The 17,595-nt window shown below is 40.5% G+C and overlaps 1 protein-coding gene across 2 annotated transcripts in view; it reads left to right on the top strand.

Moving 5' to 3' along the window:
• The window catches only part of ANO6 (anoctamin 6), a 207,029-nt gene that overhangs the window by 71,265 nt on the left and 118,169 nt on the right, over positions 1-17,595 (top strand). For both annotated transcript variants that reach the window (XM_024736791.1, XM_024736790.1), the window contains one exon: positions 11,381-11,460. In XM_024736791.1, coding sequence (XP_024592559.1) covers positions 11,381-11,460 — 80 coding nt within the window. The remainder of the gene's footprint in view (positions 1-11,380; positions 11,461-17,595) is intronic.

Here is a 17,595-nt window from a genome sequence, read left to right as displayed (position 1 = left end):
AGGGAATGTGGACCTATAGTGTTTTTTTCCTTGTATTTCTATGTTCCCATCCCTCCTAGGCTTTAAAAACTGATTGTGAAATCAGGCCTACTCTGGCCTTGAGTTTAAAGACAACAGAAATTTAAGTGTGGTATCTTCTTTCATCCCCAGGACATGTATAATCACTATAATCTGGAAACTGACAGATCAGTGACTAGGGCCAAGTTTCAGCTGAGCCATAGCCAACTTCAAACTCAGGGTGGTGTTCCACTAGGAACTCTGGGGGTCTTAAGAGACTTGAACCAATTGGACTGCTGAGTGATAGTGATAGCGTTGCAAGATGTTGTTGGAACATACTTCTATAATTAATACTATTTGTCCTTTATAGAACATCAACTCTCTTAGCCAAGTTTTTAAAAAACAATACCAAATTGGTAAAATTAAATAAAAATTAGTCTTCAGTTTTAAGATTGATTATTGTTCATGTTATTAAATCTAAAATTTTCAAAATATGTTTGTTAAAATGGTAAAGGTTGCAGAATTGAAAAAGCTGACTCAAATTCATGTGGAATTGCAGGGGGCCCTGAATAGCCAAAACAATTTTGAAAAAGAACAAAATTGGAGGATTTACATTTACTGATTTCAAAACTTACCAGAGAGCTGCTACAGTAATCAAAAGTGTGTGATACTAGCACATGGATAAACATATAGACCAACAGAATAGAACTGAGAGAGTTCAGAAACTGGCCAGAAATGGCCAATTGATTTTTGAAAAAGGTGCCAAGTACACTCAATGTGGAAAGAAGAGGCTTTTTTTTTTTTTATAACAAATGTTGTTTTGACGGCTGGATTTCCATATGCCAAAGGAATGCAGTCGGACCCCAACCTCACATCACATATAAAAGTTAACTAAGGGCTTCCCTGGTGGCGCAGTGGTTGGGAGTCCGCCTGCCGATGCAGGGAACCACGGGTTCGTGCCCCGGTCCGGGAGGATCCCACGTGTCGCGGAGCGGCTGGGCCGGTCCGCGACAAAAAAAAAAAAAAAAAAAAAACAGTTAACTAAAAATGGGTCAAAAACCTAAATATGAGAGCCAAAACCATAAAACTGTTAGGAGAACATAGAGGTAAACCTTTATGACCTTGGATTTGGCAGTGGATTCTTAGATATAACACCAAAAGTATGGACAACAAAAACAAAATAGATAAATTGGACTTTATCAAAATAAAAACTTTAGTGCAACAAAGGATATTATCAAGAAAGTGAAAAGAATAACAGTGGGAGAAACATTAGGAAATAATATATCTGATACGGCTTTAATATCCAGAATAATAAAGAACTCCTACAACTCAACAAAAAGACAAACGATCCAGGTAAAAAATGAGCAAAGGACTTGAGTAGACCTTTCTCCAAAGAAGGTCTGCAAATGGTCAGTAGCACATGCTCAGCATCATCTGTCATCAGGGAGATGCAAATCAAAACCACAACACCATTTCACACCTACTAGGATGGCTAGAAGTTTTTTAAAAACAAAATTACAAGCATTGGCGAAGATATGGAGAAATTGACACACTCATACATTGCCGATGGGAGTGTAAAATGGTGCAGCCACTGCGGAAAACAATTTGGTGGTTCCTCAAAAGGCTAAACGTCAAAATCCTGCATGACTCAGCAATTCCACCACTAGGTATATACACAGAAGCACTGAAAACAGAGGCTCTAAAACAGTTACTATACATACGTATACACCATTGTTCACTGTAGTATTATTCACAATAGCCGAAAGGTAGAAACAATCCAAGTGTTCATCAACAGAGGAGTGGATAAACAATATGTGGTATATGCATACAATGGAGTGTTATTCAGCCAGAAAAAGGAATGAAGTTCTGATACACAATACAACATGGATGAACCTTGACGTCATTATGCCAAGTGAGGCAAAAGGACAAATAGGATGTGACTCCATTTATATGAAATATCTAGAATAGGCAAATTCATAGAGACCGCAAGTAGATTAGAGGTTACTATGAATTAGCAGGAGGAGGAAATGAGGAGTTATTGCTTAATGGTTACAGAGTCTCTGGGGTGATTTAAAAAAAAAATTTTGGAAACAGTGGTTATGGTTGTAAACATTGTGAACAGAATTAATGCCACCAAATTGTGCACTTAAGAATGATTTAAATGGCAACTTTTATGATTTATATATGCTACTATAGTAACTTTAGGTGAAAAGGAACTAATGAATTCAGTTAGAATCTGGTAGGTTTGTGATATATATTGTGCTTTTCTATAAAAGTATTAGCTGGGCTTCCCTGGTGGCGCAGTGGTTGAGAGTCCGCCTGCCACTGCAGGGGACACGGGTCCGTGCCCCGGTCCGGGAAGATCCCCCTTGCCGCGGAGCGACTGGGCCCATGAGCCATGGCCGCTGAGCCTGCGCGTCCGGAGCCTGTGCTCCGCAACGGGAGAGGCCACAACAGTGAGAGAGGCCCGCGTACCCCGCCCCCCCCCCCCCCAAAAAAAAGTATTAGCTAATGTGGTTGGTATATTAAAGTGAATAATGTGAGTTCAAAAAGAGACATGTTTAACTTCCAGGGATATTTTTGGAGCTGAATTATTGAGGGAAGTTTGTGGGAATAGGGAAAGACTAATAAGAGGAAAACAGCACTAAACGTCACTGGGACTGTAACAAGATGGAGAAAATTGTGTTTACTGAAGCTCTTCTCGGGGCTAGTATTGTTATTTGTGGATGGTAGATATCCTTAGAGTTGCCACTTGGGGTAGGGCTGGGAGGGTGAGATGCCCAAGGGACTCACCAAGCTGTCCACCTTTCCTTCTGCTGTGAAGTCTTCGGTGCTGCAGGTAGGAAATGTTCCTGCCTGATGCGTTGCTGGAGCAGTGGGCAGGGTGGAGGGGAAGCAGAGCCTCTCCTTTTTGTAAATATTGTCCAAGCATTTGAAGACTATTATCTTGAAGGGACACTTTACTATTGGCCTGTTTTGTATGTGGACATATCCCAGTGTGGCCCAATGCAATATATTTCTGGAAATATAAAAACTCTCTTATTATTACATAGGTAATTAACTTCATTCTGAGGAATTGAGCACTAGTAACTTTTCTAGAGTGACAGAGCATTTATAATTCATTCCATCATTTATTCACTCATGTACGGAGCATCCATAATATGCTAGGTATTACTTCAGGTTCTGAGGAAACAGAATAAATTAAGACAGTGACTTGCCCTCTAGGAGCTCCGGGACCAAGTGGAGAAGAAAAGCAAGTCATGACCATACAATGTGATAAAGGGGATGGACATGTATGTTTTTTCCAGATTTTATCTTCTTGGAGGTGACCAGTTTGTGAGAGAGTAACTACTATGTGATTATTTGGGACTCTGTTCCATATAAGCTGCAAAGTTATTTATAATAATCACTAATTTTTATTTCTTTTCCACACTCTAACCAGAAGACCAACTGAAAATACTATATTTTAATAACTAATAATACAACAGTTCAGTGTTTGGACACCTTTCATAGTGATATGACAGGTTTTACTAGACCTGCAAAGTGCTATAAGAATGTGAGGTTGAGGCAACCAACTTAACCTGGTACGTAAATGGTGACATTGAAAAAAAAATTTAAAGAAAGGGTAAAATGGTGGTGAGGGGAGGTGCATTCCAGGTAGAATGTACTAAGGATAAGATTGAATATAAAAAGGATAAAACTTGGTGACTGACCAAATATCAAGAGTGGGGGAATGAGAAAAGTCAAAAATGGCCCCAGCTGTAGTTTAGGTGGTTGAATCAATGCTAATACATTAATCAAGAAGGCAGATACAACAGGGGGTGCCTTTGAAACAAGGCAGTTTTTACCATAATGTAGGGAAAATATTTATATTCTAAATTACTTGAAGGGTAGTACTGGGTCCTAGTCATGAGTCCAAAAAAAAAAGGGGGGGGGGGAAAAAAAGGTTCTTACCCTAACAAGTTTGACATATTCATAAGTGCTTTTTTCCTTCTTCCCACTTTAGCTGTTTTCTTCACTTCCAGAAATATGAGAGAGAGAGCACACTTTTGTATTTCTGAAGATGGGAAAAACAGAACTCTAAAAGAAACCATCAAATTCAATTTGGAATTTGCATTCCCGGAATGATTAGAGGAGAATGCCACAGTTTAGTTTATATGTCAGTAGCAAGCTGTGGTAAGAGACTGATCCATCCAGATTCAGAAAAGTGAAGAAACATTTCCTGATTCACATTTCTTTTCATTGAAAGTAGTAGCCAGCAGTGCTTAGGCCACTGAGGTCATTCAAAAATATTTGCTGAATTAATGTTATCTTTTTCTATGTTTAAATTCATTTTCTTATAAAAGGAATGAATGGTAGGGATAGTCAAGGTAAAAAGTCAGAGGGAAAAATGGGTGCCTAACAAGGTAAAGGATGCCAAAATTTATTAAAGAATGAAGTTTTTTAAAAAAAGTACCCAATAGTTATACAGTACTTAACAGTCTTCGAGTCACTTTTATATATGTGTCAGTTAATTTATTCTCTACTTTCTGACGTAGGTATTATAATCCACATTTTAATGATGAGGAAACTGAGACTTAGGGTTGAGTGATGTGCCTGAAGCCACAGGGTTATACTGCATAGAGGTCTTATGAATCAAGTCCACTGCCCTGGGTGGTTAAACAGCCGTCTTAACCTTGAAAGGAACTCTCCTGTCTTTGTGTTTTATATTTCATTATTAACTTTATTTTCATTAATAATGACTCTTTGGACCCATTTTAGAACTGCATTTAATATTACAGGGCCTATACCTTTGGATAATAGGGAAAATCGGTTTTCCCCTTCCCATCACCAAACTACAGTGGATCCTGTAAAACTGAAGCCAGAGAAAGAGACACTGGAACCTGGAGACCAAATACGATATCATAGGGTGATGCGACATGTGGGGTATAGGCTTAGCCTTAGGTGGTGTGGGGAGTGAGACTGGGCAGGCCCACATGATACCTGGAAATTACGGAGTGACAGGAAATGGTGGTCCAAGTGTGTGGTTGCTTTAAAAATAGTGGCTGGTGAGTGCCAGGTTATTCAGGTTAAACGTTAGATATATGCTGAGATCCAGTTTTCAGAGACTTCTAGTCCAGTGGGAGAAGAGAGGTATAGGTATAGGTATAGGACGCTTGGCAGATCACTAGACGTCCTGCCCAATCTGGATATGTGAACATATCTTCATTCCTAAGGCAATATGGGCCATTCTTTTAACACTTCTTTAATTGTACATTCACTAGATCATGGGATTCCTGAGGACAGTTTCTATACCCTCTTCATCACCTAGCTCCATCCTTGGCATGTGAATATCTTTAGCCACTTGTCAGAATATTGTATTTGTTTGTTTATTTTGTGGAGCTTTTCCATTAATTCTTCTAATTGTGAGTACTATACCAATAAATTTCACTGCATTTTTTTCATTTGTTTTTGAAGATGTGTTAGTCTATTGTTAATACTTTTCTGACTTACAGTGCTATTTTAATTCATTACCAAGTTACATTTAGCATCAGGGGACCCCTTGGAATTATTTAGAGCAGCTTAGGAGACATTAGTGAGTTCAAAAAGATGTCCAGTTTTGGAGTCAGATTCAGACTGCCATTGTATCACTTCTAGTGGTTGACTTTAGGCAACTAATGATATCTAATTTTTCATCATCTGTGAAAACGAGGATACAAAGAAGATTAAGTAAGATCAGACCTTTAGAAGTGCCAGGCATGTTATAACACCCTCAGGAAATTTCTGTTTACATTTCTTCATGTCACGATATGATATGATTATGTTCTATATACGTGAACTTAATTTATATAGTGTTTTATTTTTTTAACATGATTTTGAATTGTCATTTGTATTCTTTGCACAACCTGTAAGATAACCAGGGAAAGTAATTTTATAACTAGTTTCAGATAAACTGAGAATAGGTCATTGCTCGGGATCATGCAACTAAGTTGCAGATCAACCCAATCAATCCCCTTAATCCATGCACAGTGCCCTTTGCACCAGGCCATGGTCTGTTTTTACCTGCTGTCTCTCATATACTTGCTATGCCTCTGACCATTTCATTCACAGCCAGTCACCATAAAGAAGATGTCATTTGGACCCAATGACCTGCCATACTGATGCTGTAAGTTAGATATAGTGTGGATGCCTAATTCTGATTACTTTTATTGCTGGGCACTGCTTATCAGGCAGTCTTTGGGCCTTACCCATGACGTTCCCGAGAGGTCATTTTGTGTTTTCTGATGGATAATAGGTTATCCAAGTTATAAAATGTAGATGATGGCTCTTTTTATTGCCCATTTTAGGTAAATCTCAATCATCTTTGCTGTAGAAGTTACCTCTCCATTTTGCAGTTGGGATGATTTCCATTTCTAATTGATAGACAAGTAATCATGTGAATTGCAACTTTCTGGTGAGGTTTCTACTGTTCTCTTATTAACTCATTAATGTGACTGGACTTCTAGACATTTTTATTGGGGCCATGATGTATGTCAGAACTAGTACCACCAATGACTTTATTCCTTTAATCTTACTATAGTAACTGCATTGATAAAGTTTTAAAAATATTGTTTCTATTTCTTTCATTTTAAACTAATTGTTATGTGATTAATTACTATTAAATTTATGAAAAGTAAATAGTGAGTTTCTTTTGACCAAAGCCTCAATTATTTGAATTTTGCCTATAGTAAACCAGTTGATATATTTGTATACAGTGTTTTCTTTGGTATTCCTACAATACTCCATTAGTCTGTCTGGCCTAGCACTTACTAATTATCCTCAAAATAGGATTTATCATGTCTCAAATTCCTTTCCTCAAGAAGAGGGAACTTTGTCTGGTTCTTCTTGGTATTCCCAGGGCCTAAGAACACAATGACTGTGCAAAATATGTATAAACTAGGCAATGAATGTTTGTTGAACCTGACTTCCAGTTGAACTTTCACATTGCATCCATACAAAATTATATCAACATGTCAGGACCAAAGATTTTTCACTGAATAAACAGTTTTCAGTTCTCTCAGCAGCTTTGTGATGAACAGATAACATAGAGGTACCACATGCTTTTTATATTCCAAGTGCCAAAATTAAATGAGCTAATCATGGTGTCATTCAAGGTGGTACTTCTGTAGTATAAATGAGGTATTACGGCAATATGAAAAATGCATTTCAAAATATTACATTTTAAAATGACTTATATAAAGAAGAAAATTAAATGAACATTTTTGCCTTTTTAGAATCTTTTTCCTGATTCTGCAGCTATTTTAATAAAAAGCCCTCAAAATGTCACCTAGATTTTGACTATTTTATTTTTGCTGAGAAATGAACTTTTTCAACTGTGTTAGATTACCAGAAATGAGAATATCAAACAGTAACTGGAGCCCCTCAGTAGGGAAGTATAATTATCATATTAGCATCATAAACCATTTGCTTCTCAGTACTTTATTAGGTAATGAGAGCAACAGCTGCAGCTTTGTTCTACCTGGATGATGTTTCAATTAAGCCATTTCTGTTTTATTCACTCAAATTTACAGGTTCTACTTTGTGTTGACATTAACCAGTGAATCTATTAGTTTCCATCACCATCAGAATAACTAAAATTATAAATAGTTCTATATTTTCTCTCACAAATCCTGTCAAGCTGCATAGATGCCTTTAATTTGATAGAGCATCTGGGCAATACATCGTCTTTCTCCTCTGTGTTTAGGCAAAATTTGTACTTTTTTTTTTTTTTGCGGTACGCAGGCCTCTCACTGTTGTGGCCTCTCCCGTTGTGGAGCGCAGGCTCAGTGGCCATTCAATAAAAAAAAAAAAAAAAAAAGTCAACAACAGCAGCTCTGTCCCATCTGTTGACCCCAGATACATAATAGGTAAATTGGGCATCTCTTTCTAAAGGAATCCAGATAAGATGCAAAAGTCAAGTCACTCCATCAGGTTTACAGTACTTGTTTAAAAAAATACCTGCAGTATTATGTTTCTCTGACTTGCTAGTTCTACCAGGAAAAAAAAAGTGAATCATAAGCACCACAGATACAATTTCATCAGTGTCTATCTTACTGCTATAAAAAGGTCTTTTCTTCTTACTTGTAAACCAAGCTGCAAAACACCAATTGAAAACCCGCATATTGGGATGTTTCTTAGTGATGTGCCAAACCTAAATAGCTGAGTCATTGGCTGATAGTTTGGTTTTGTTAAACAATCACTTAGAGATCTCATAACTCTCACCTATACATACCCAGCTTTCTTTGGGGCCACTGAAGGGAATTTTTCTGGATTGATCGGAACCCAGTCTCTTCTTTCACGAAAGCCTCTAATGGATTAAAAAAAAATTAATATGCAATTAAAAAGTCACTACAAAGCTAACATCACACTTCATAAAATTAAAAGTAATTTACCATAACTTAATGCTTATTCCATACTCAATCTTCCTAGTTTTGATAAATACAAACAAACCTTCCATCCCTAGTTTTGATAAAAGCAAACCTTCATAGCTGGTTTGTTCAAGTTAAGATCCAGCTGAGTACCACATATAGCTAATGGTTGTTGTGATATGGTGATTTGTAATAAGAAATATATATTTGTTTTTCCTTGGTTTGTGTCACAGAGCTCCTTTTTTATTTGTTTATTTTAAAAATTATTATTACTTTTTGGCTGTACCTCGCAGCTTGTGGGGTTTTAGTTCTCCAAACAGGGATTGGAGCAGTGAGAGTGTGGAGCCTTAACCACTGGACCGCCAGGGAATTCCCACAGAGCTCCTTTTTTTAAAACTCTGGGATTTCCAACATGATGAGAGGGATAAAGATGCCCTTTGTTATGTTAATGAGGTGCTTGGACAGCCCCTAGGCAACCAAAGGAGCGGGGCTGGCTGCCCAGGGAACCCACCAAGTGATTAGAGGGTAGAAATTTTCAGTCCCACCCCCCTGACCCCCGGGGTAGGGGAGAGGGGCAAATTGAATCAATTACCGATGGCCACTGATCGTCAATCAGTCATGCCTCTGTAATGAAGCCTCCATAAAAACCCAAAAGGACAGGGTTTGGAGAGCTTCAGGTTGGTGAGCAGGTGGAGTTGTGGGGAGAGCAGGGCACCTGGAGAGGGCATGGAAGCTCTGCACCTCTCCCCACACACCTTGCCCCCTGTACCTCCTCATCTGGCTGTGCATCTGTATCCTTTATAACAGAGGACCCTAAACTTTTTGGCATCGGGGACCGGTTTCGTGGAAGACAGTTTTTCCACAGACGGGGGAGGGGCGGGGGATGGTTTCGGGATGATCCAAGGGCATTACATTTATTGTGCGCTTTATTTCTATTATTCTTACATTGTAATATATAATGAAATAATTATACAACTCGCCATAATTGTAATATATAATGAAATAATTATACAACTCGCCATAATGCAGAATCAGTGGGAGACCTGAGCTTGTTTTCCTGCAACTAGATGGTCCCATCTGGGGGCGATGGGAGACAGTGACACCCGACGTGTGTTGCTTATGTCCAGTCTACTCCGTAAGATGCAGCTTAATTGTCACTTGCCACTCACTGATAGAATTTTGATGAGTCTACAAGCAGTTGATTATGGTCTGTGTGCAGTCAAACCTCTCTGCTAATGATAATCTGTATTTGCAGCCGCTCCCCAGCGCTAGCGTCACCGCCTCAGCTCCACCTCAGATCATCAGGCATTAGATTCTCATAAGGAGCATGCAACCTAGATCCCTCGCATGCGCAGTTCACGGTAGGGTTCGCATTCCTATGAGAATCTAATGCCGCCGCTCATCTGACAGGAGGCGGAGCTCAGGCGGTAATGTGAGCGATGGGGAGTGGCTGTAAATACAGATGAAGCTTGGCTCGCTCACCTGCCCGCCACTCACCTCCTGCTGTGCGGCCCGGTTCCTAACAGGCCAGGCACCGGTACCGGTCCGGGGGTTGGGGACCCCTGCTTTATATAACATCCTTTATACTAAACTGGTAAATGTAATAAATGTTTCTCTGAGTTCTGTGAGCCACTCTAACAAACTAATTGAGCCTGAGGAGAGGGTGGTGGGAACCTCCAATTTATAGCCAGTTAGTCAGAAGCACAGGTGACAACATGGACTTCCAATTGGCATCTGAAATGGGGGCAGTCTTGAGCCCATAAACTGTGGAATCTGATGCTACCTTCAGGTAGCTCGTGTCAGAATTGAATTAATTGTTCAGTTGTGTGGGAAAAAACACACATTGGAGTTCTGTTCCGTAGGGCTCTTTAAATCTCTAACAGTCTACCTTTTTCATGTCATTGATTTGTTGAAGAGGCTGGACCTGTTGATAAATGAGAATATTTATTTAAATTTATTTAAATGCTTAATAATATTTGACTATTTATGTAAGTTTATTTAACTAAGAACATTTTTCTACATGGCCAAAATTACGTGGTTATACTTATCAATATTAATATAACCCAACACTTAATCAGTATTCAAATTTTCGCAGTTTGCTTTTAAGTCGTTTGTATCTGGATTGTTTAAACCAGGATCCAGCCCAGAACCACACACTGCAAATGGTTGTTTTGTTCTCTTGGTGTCTTTTAATCTGGAACAGTCCCTTTTATTCACATCAGGAACGTGTTTACAAGAGGAGACTAGTGTCTTGCAGAACAACCCACCTTCTGGATTTGGTTCCTTTATCCCTCTAACACTGTGCTGTCCAGTGTAGCAACCACTGGTCCCATGATGTTATTGAGCTTTTGAAATGTGGCTAGTCCAAATTGAGATGTGTTGTGAGTATAAGAATACCCCCCAAATGTAAAATAGTTCACTAATAATTTTTTATATTGAATACACACATGTTGAAATGATAATCTGGGTATATCAGGTTAAATAAATCTTACTACTAAAAATAATTTTACCTATTTCTCTTTCTTAATGTAGCTACTAGAATATTCTGTTGGGCTCCCAGTATATTTCTGTTAGATAGTGCCAGTCAACAGATTTTAAAATGGAAAATTATACCCTAAAATGACTCCACATCAGTTCCCTGACATGTGAAAGAAAAAAGAACATCAACAGGCTAAAGTGTTCCTGAGCTGGAATTTTATAACATTTAGTTGCCATGTCCTTCCATGTAGAAGCTAAGTGATTTTCCACGGTAGATCTAGCCTTAGAGCATTTTAGGACCTAATATCCTACAAGTGTGGCATTGTCCAGTAGATGAAATAGCTGCTGAAGATTTTGAGTGTCCTGATTTCCAAAAGCCTTAAATAATGTCAACCTGTAAGTGTGCCACAGATGCTAAAAATAGTTAAGCCAATGCTGCTGACTTAAAAGCAAAAAACAGTATGTGAGCCAACGAAGATCATGCTCATTTATTTATTCGTTTTTTTGTTTCTTTTCAGTCTTGGAAAACCTTGAACAGACAATTGTCTCCGGTTTTGGATCACTGGAAAGTCAGCAGGATTTCCGAACCCCGGAGTTTGTGAGTACTACCACTCTATCTTAAATTTGTATCAGTTAGCTAGAGGTTTCTCACAAAGTGGAGAAAGAGGGTGTTTTGTTTTGTTTTGTTTTTAAATGAGTTCTTGCCTTCAGTGCCTCTAGATCTGGCACAGGCCTCGCTGTTAGGACTCTGTGTGCAAAGCTCTCGTCCTCTGGGGAGCACGTTCCTGAACTACAGTGTCTTGGCATCATGCACTGTAAGCTCGCTCTTCACGCTGCTTGTAATAGCAAATGGGAACTTGTTCTGCAGTAAAATAGCACTGTGTGTCTGAAACTCCCCCTTTATTCATTGATGCCCTTGCTACCAGTTTCAGCTGTCAAAAACTCTGGAAACCAGTCTCTACTGAGCACATCCAGGTACACTGACCAGTCCAATTCCTTTTTCATTCTGGAGCCTCAGTAGCACAACCTATATGGATACATCTTATAGGGCTAGGGATGTTCTATTGGTTGTTTCTGCTAAGAAGGGAACTAAGTGCTCTTACTAAATTAGACTCATTAAAGATTAGCCATGGTTCCTACCCTCAAGGAATTAAAAATCTTATTAGATGCTACTGTGATTTTATTAATGCCTTGTTTAAAGAAAATTAAGCACATAGGATGCCTGGTGGAGAATGTCCTTACTAAATAGATTTTATATTAGGCTTATTTGAAGAGGGTGATGGGAAGAAGTATGTCTCTAATTCCTATACCATGTTATTGCACCAGATGTGTAAGGAAAGCATGCCAGGATCCACCTAGATTTACTGATTTTTGCCCCCTGCTGCAAATGGCTTGTCTACCAACTTAGCAATGGAAGAATCTTTTTTTTAATTTTCAAAGTATGATGTATAGTCACCACTCCAGTAATCGGCAGAGCACAATTATATTATTGATAGCGGAAAAAAAACAACAACAAAAAACCACCTCATTATGTGCTTTCCCTCTTCTCACACACTCTTTATGGATTGTCCCCTCAATTCAGCCAAGAGTAAGGAAACTAGGCAGGTCTCTGGACTGAAAAGGGATGGCACATGAGACTCTATCCACAATGCCATTTTATTTCAAAGTGTGGGACTCCTGTGGTGTACTAGCAGATTGCCTACTGTGAAAATCACTTGGATATAATGGAAAGACATAGTATTCAATGACTTCTCTATTATATTCAGTGAGATTTTCCGTGCAGCAAAATTGTGAATGCTCACCAGTATTCCTGCATCTTAAAGTAACAGAGCAGTTTTGTGTTTTTTTCTGACTTCTGCCGTTACAGCCCCAAAGTAGAACTGACACAGATATTTCACGTTTGAGTATGATATTGGTACAGACTCATGGAGCTGACCTTTTTCTGTTTTGTTATTTTCTAACTGCTTTTTTTTTTTAATAGCTTTATTTATTTTGGCTGCGTTGGGTCTTTGTTGCTGTGCGAGGGCTGCTCTTTGTTGTGGTGTGCAGGCTTCTCACTGTGGTGGCTTCTCTTGTTGCGGAGCAGGGCCTCTAGCTGCATGGGCTTCAGTAGTTGTGGCACATGGGCTCAGTAGTTGTGGCACGCGGGCTCTAGAGCGCAGGCTCAGTAGTTGTGGCGCACGGGCTTAGTTGCTCTGAGGCATGTGGGATCTTCCTGGACCAGGGCTCAAACCCGTGTCCCTTGCACTCGCAGGTGGATTCTTAACCACTGTGCCACCAGGGAAGCCCTGGTGCTGAAATTGTTAATCACAGTTTCCTTATTTGTGTGGTTGATATCAGATCTCTATATCCTGGCTATTATCTTTCTCTAATTGTGTGTTCATATCATATTCAGGGAGGAATCTGTGATTTTCTTGTGCTTTATAAATTTTCACACATCTGATGATCATTGCCTGCCACATCTTTGTGTAGCACGTACATAGCTGCTTGTATTTTCTCGTCAGCATCACAGTAGCCCATGTACTCCCAGTTCCATAGTAAACATGTATTTCCTGAGCTGTCTCCATGGTAAACAAACAGGAGGTATAGAAGCTGCCTTGAGAATAGGGTACTCAGGGGACTCAGGCCTGATATTTAAGGGAAGCCTCTTTTGTAGGCAGAAAGTTACAACATCGGTCAGAATGGGTGGCTGCAGTTGGGGAGGTGGCAGATTAGGCACATGCCAGGACAGAGTCAGCTAAGTTGATCCAAACCAAAATCTTAAATTAGAAACAGGGACACCAGTACAAAACTGGGAGCAAAAAGAGCCCCCCAAAATTCAAAAAAAAAAAAAAAAAAAAAGAGCCCAAAGGCAAAGCAAAATTGGAAACAGAAAAGAGAGAGAAGAATAAAAGGAACTGGATAATCAGCCTTCTGTTCTTCTCCGGGTGGCATTTCGGAAGGTCCAGCCGCAGTTTGCTGAGTTGAACTGAAATAAAGCAAGGCATAGACCATGTTTACTCAGGCCTTATCCTCAAATAGTTCAGATTTTAGAAGGATGAAGAGCCCAGTGTTTTTGTACAGAATGTATTTATATAGTTTTGTATTTATATAGTATTTATATAGTTATATAGTTTGGCCAAGAGGGAGGACAAAATCCTTATCATTATTAGTTTCCTTCAGAATTTGTTTTTCTTTCGTTTGAAACAAGGCCTGAGAGCAGTGCTCCTTATGGCATGATAAGTACATTAAAGGTTTCCTTCCCAGTTCAGGTGTGTAGTGTGACTAGTCAGACAAAGTATTGCCGTGTAGTCTACATAAATCACGGGTAAAGAAATGCTCTTGTGAATCCCTCATGTGCCTGCAGACAGCGGCCATCTTGCAGGGCAGAGTTTGTCCCGTGATCACGTTGCCCCTCCCCACTGTCTGCTTCACTCTGTGGGCTGAAGTGGGTGAGTTTAGCCAAACCACGCTGACATGTTAAAAGGTGAATGAAGACGTGAACATAGGTGCGTGTGTTGTTGCCACCCCAAAGCTTGTGAGGAGCTGCGAACATGTTGAAACTAGACATAGATCCACTCCGAGGTGAGGTGCATGTGTGGGTGAGGGTCAAGGTGAAAGGGACCTGGCTAAGGGCTGACCTTACAGAGAGTCCCTTGGTTATCTCACTCTGGTGGGAAACCATCTCTGTCGTGGTTCAGTTTTTTGTTTAAGCACAATGAAAATCTGTTTTATAACCTGCTTTGTTAACTTAATGTTTTATCCTGAACATTTTCCCATGCCGTTTTTTCCCCCAGTTTTATTGAGATATAATTGACATATAGCACAGTGTAAGTTTAAGGTGTACAGCGCCATGCTGGTTTTTTCCTCTGACACTGATATCTTCTCTGACATTTTCTGTTCCCTTGTGCCAATGAACTGTAATTCATTACATTAGAATTTTCAAAGCAGTTAGTTCAAGAGGGAACTTGTCGAGGAAACGGTGGCATGGTCGGATGCTCTGGGCCCATGGGATTGGTGACCATCATTTTGGGACACGGACCCTGAAAGTAGATGGGGTGTGTGGTGACAGGTATCAGACTCTGAGGAAAGGGATTGACCAGAGTGAGGCTGGGAACTGAGTACCAGAGACCCAGATAAACTTGTAGGAGTTCAGACTAGAAGTAGAGACTGCAGCACTGGCCAAGCTGGTTAGAACCAAGGATGGGGAGCCATCCACCTGGGGATGGAGCATATAAAGGCAGTCCTGCAGCATGGCAGCACAGATGTAGGGCATCCCAGGCTCCCAACAGTGCTCCCAATCCCAGATGTAGTTAAGAGCAAAGGTGATCTAGGCGTCACTGCAGGGGCCCAGCCAGCGTGACTGCCCCAGCAGACCCCAGGTTGATCCCAAGCCCCAGGGAGTAGGAAAAAAACCTGGGGATTGAGGGGTTAGTAGGGGGAAATGTTGGGTAGTGGTCAAGGCTCTTTCTAGAAACCCTGCCTCTGTCGGCACTGACCCAGGAACTCACATGGGTCTGATTGCCTGAGTATACATGGGGTGAAGGATGGGGTATGGGGAGGAACTCTGATCTAGCAACGGTGAATCTGCTTGCAGCACGCTGGATAGAAACCAGGCTGCAGTCAACATGAGAACACATGGAAGGAAAGAGAAGGCTAAGGAATTACATTTTATGATCTAAGTCTCAATAGTAATACCCTCTCTTTCGGCCTTTCCAGAACTTGAGGTTTATTTATGACTCCCTGGGCTTTTTTAGAGGCAGGAGGATTCTTATAGCGTCTTGTCTCATGCCAGTTGATGATGTTTCCCTTTGTTTACCTTCTACCAAATTTGGTGTAAGTAATAAGATAGAGCTTGGGCTGGCAAAAGAATATTAGGATTACAACAGGGTAAACCAGGGAAGACGATGAGAAACCTCAGGATTTAGAAAAGGAAAAGAGACTCGGGAAGATGAGGATTAAAGTGGAGCAAATATGTTCCCTTCATTCAGCACTCATGGTTATGCAGAGAGAAGGAGGTCGGAAGAGTTCTTATGCCATTTGGAATTTTGTGTAACTGGCTCCCTTTTTGAGAGAAGATACCGCTTAATAGAGAAAACAGTTGATTTCCTGAAATTCAAATTTGTTTGTCTTTAACTAGATGAAAATAGATGTGACCTTGAAGAAAGAGTTAAAATCTTAATTCAGTCAACAAATATTTATTTGATGTCTACTATTTTAAGCACTGTAGCGGACAAACAGAAGACATCCTTGCACGTGTGGAGCTTACATTTTGGTAGGGGAAACATAAAACACAAAATAAATAAAACACAACATGTCAGATGATGGTAAATCCTTCAGAGAAAAATAAAGGAAGGATTATATGTGTGCGTTGCAGAGGGAGTTTGTTACAGTTTTCAACAAGGTGTACAGGGCAAATCTCACTGAGAAGGTGATCAGTGGAAAGACCTGAAGCAGGGATGCTGGAGCAAACTCTTTGGAAAACTAGATGAAGAGCATTCCAGGCAGAGGGAACAACAGGAACAAAGGTCTTGAGGTGGGAGTTGGTGGAAGGTTTGGGGAAAGGAGGCCAATGTGACTGGAGTAGAATGAAGGGTGGTGAGAATAGTAGCTAGTGGGGACTTTACAGGCGATTGTAAACACTTTGGTTTTACTTTGAGTTGGGAAGTTATTTGAGGGTGTTGTCTGAAAAAAATGCACAACCTAAAAGTTGAGAGTTATGTTTTATTTGGTGGACTTTCTTAGGACTTCAAGCCTGGGAGACAGCATCTCAAATAACTCTGAGAGACTGCTCCGAAGAAGCAGGGAGGGAAGCCAGGATATATAGAAGTTTTTGCAACAAAAGACCAGGTAGTCAGAACATCAAAGGATTACTGTTAAGAAAAGAAAACCAGCTATCTCAAGTTAAAGAATTTATTGCTTTTCTATGTATGGGAAGATGCAAGAGTCTGGGCTCACTGAAATCACTCCTTTGACATGCACCTTAGCTATCCGGGGGCCAGTCTCCTCAGGTGCATTGTATGGGTGTGGCTGCAGCGGCTGACTGCTAGATGAGCTTGGCAGTGGGCATCCTGTTTGTCTCCATCCTGAGTTCCCTCAGCGCTCACCGTCCAGGCGGCTGCAATGTGAAGCAACAAGCTTTGTTTACTGATATGGCAGGCAATATTTTAGTTCTCAAGGGTAACCGTTGGCAAGATAAACTGGGGGGTATGAGCAGAAGGGTGACTTTACCTGACCTCACCTAGTTTTAGCAGGATCACTTTGGCTGTTGTGAGAACAGCGTGGTGGAACAGAGCAGAAGCAGGAAGGTCTATTGGGCTTCTCAGGAATCCAAGTGACAGATGGTGGTGGCTTGGTCCTGAGTGTTAACTATGGCAGCAGTGAGATATACTCAAATTCTCGGCAAATGTTTTGAAGGTAGAACCAAAAGGATTTTTTGACAGATCAGCTGTGAGGTGTGCGAGAAAGAGCCATCAAGGATGACTCCCAAGATTTTTGACCTGGAAGACCATGGAAGGAACAGCTGGAAGGGAGACTCTTCAGAGGAAAATCAAAATTCTGTTCTGGGTATGTCAAGCTTGAGACATCCAGTCCAAGTTCAAGGAAAGGATCTAGCTAGAGACCTGGGAGTTGTCAGCACACGAACAGTATTTAAAGCTATGGGACTGGAGATGAGCAGCAAGGGAGGGAAGGAGATGAATCAGGAAGAAATCCTGGCCTGAGCCCTGCGGCGGGGGGGGGGGGGGGGGGGGGG

Source organism: Neophocaena asiaeorientalis, unplaced genomic scaffold, assembly GCF_003031525.2.
Source record: "Neophocaena asiaeorientalis asiaeorientalis breed wild unplaced genomic scaffold, Neophocaena_asiaeorientalis_V1.1 scaffold134, whole genome shotgun sequence".
In the NCBI taxonomy this organism is placed as follows: Eukaryota; Metazoa; Chordata; class Mammalia; order Artiodactyla; family Phocoenidae; genus Neophocaena; species Neophocaena asiaeorientalis.
The sequence above is the reverse complement of the archived record's forward strand: the minus strand, read 5'-3'. Positions and strand labels throughout refer to the sequence as shown.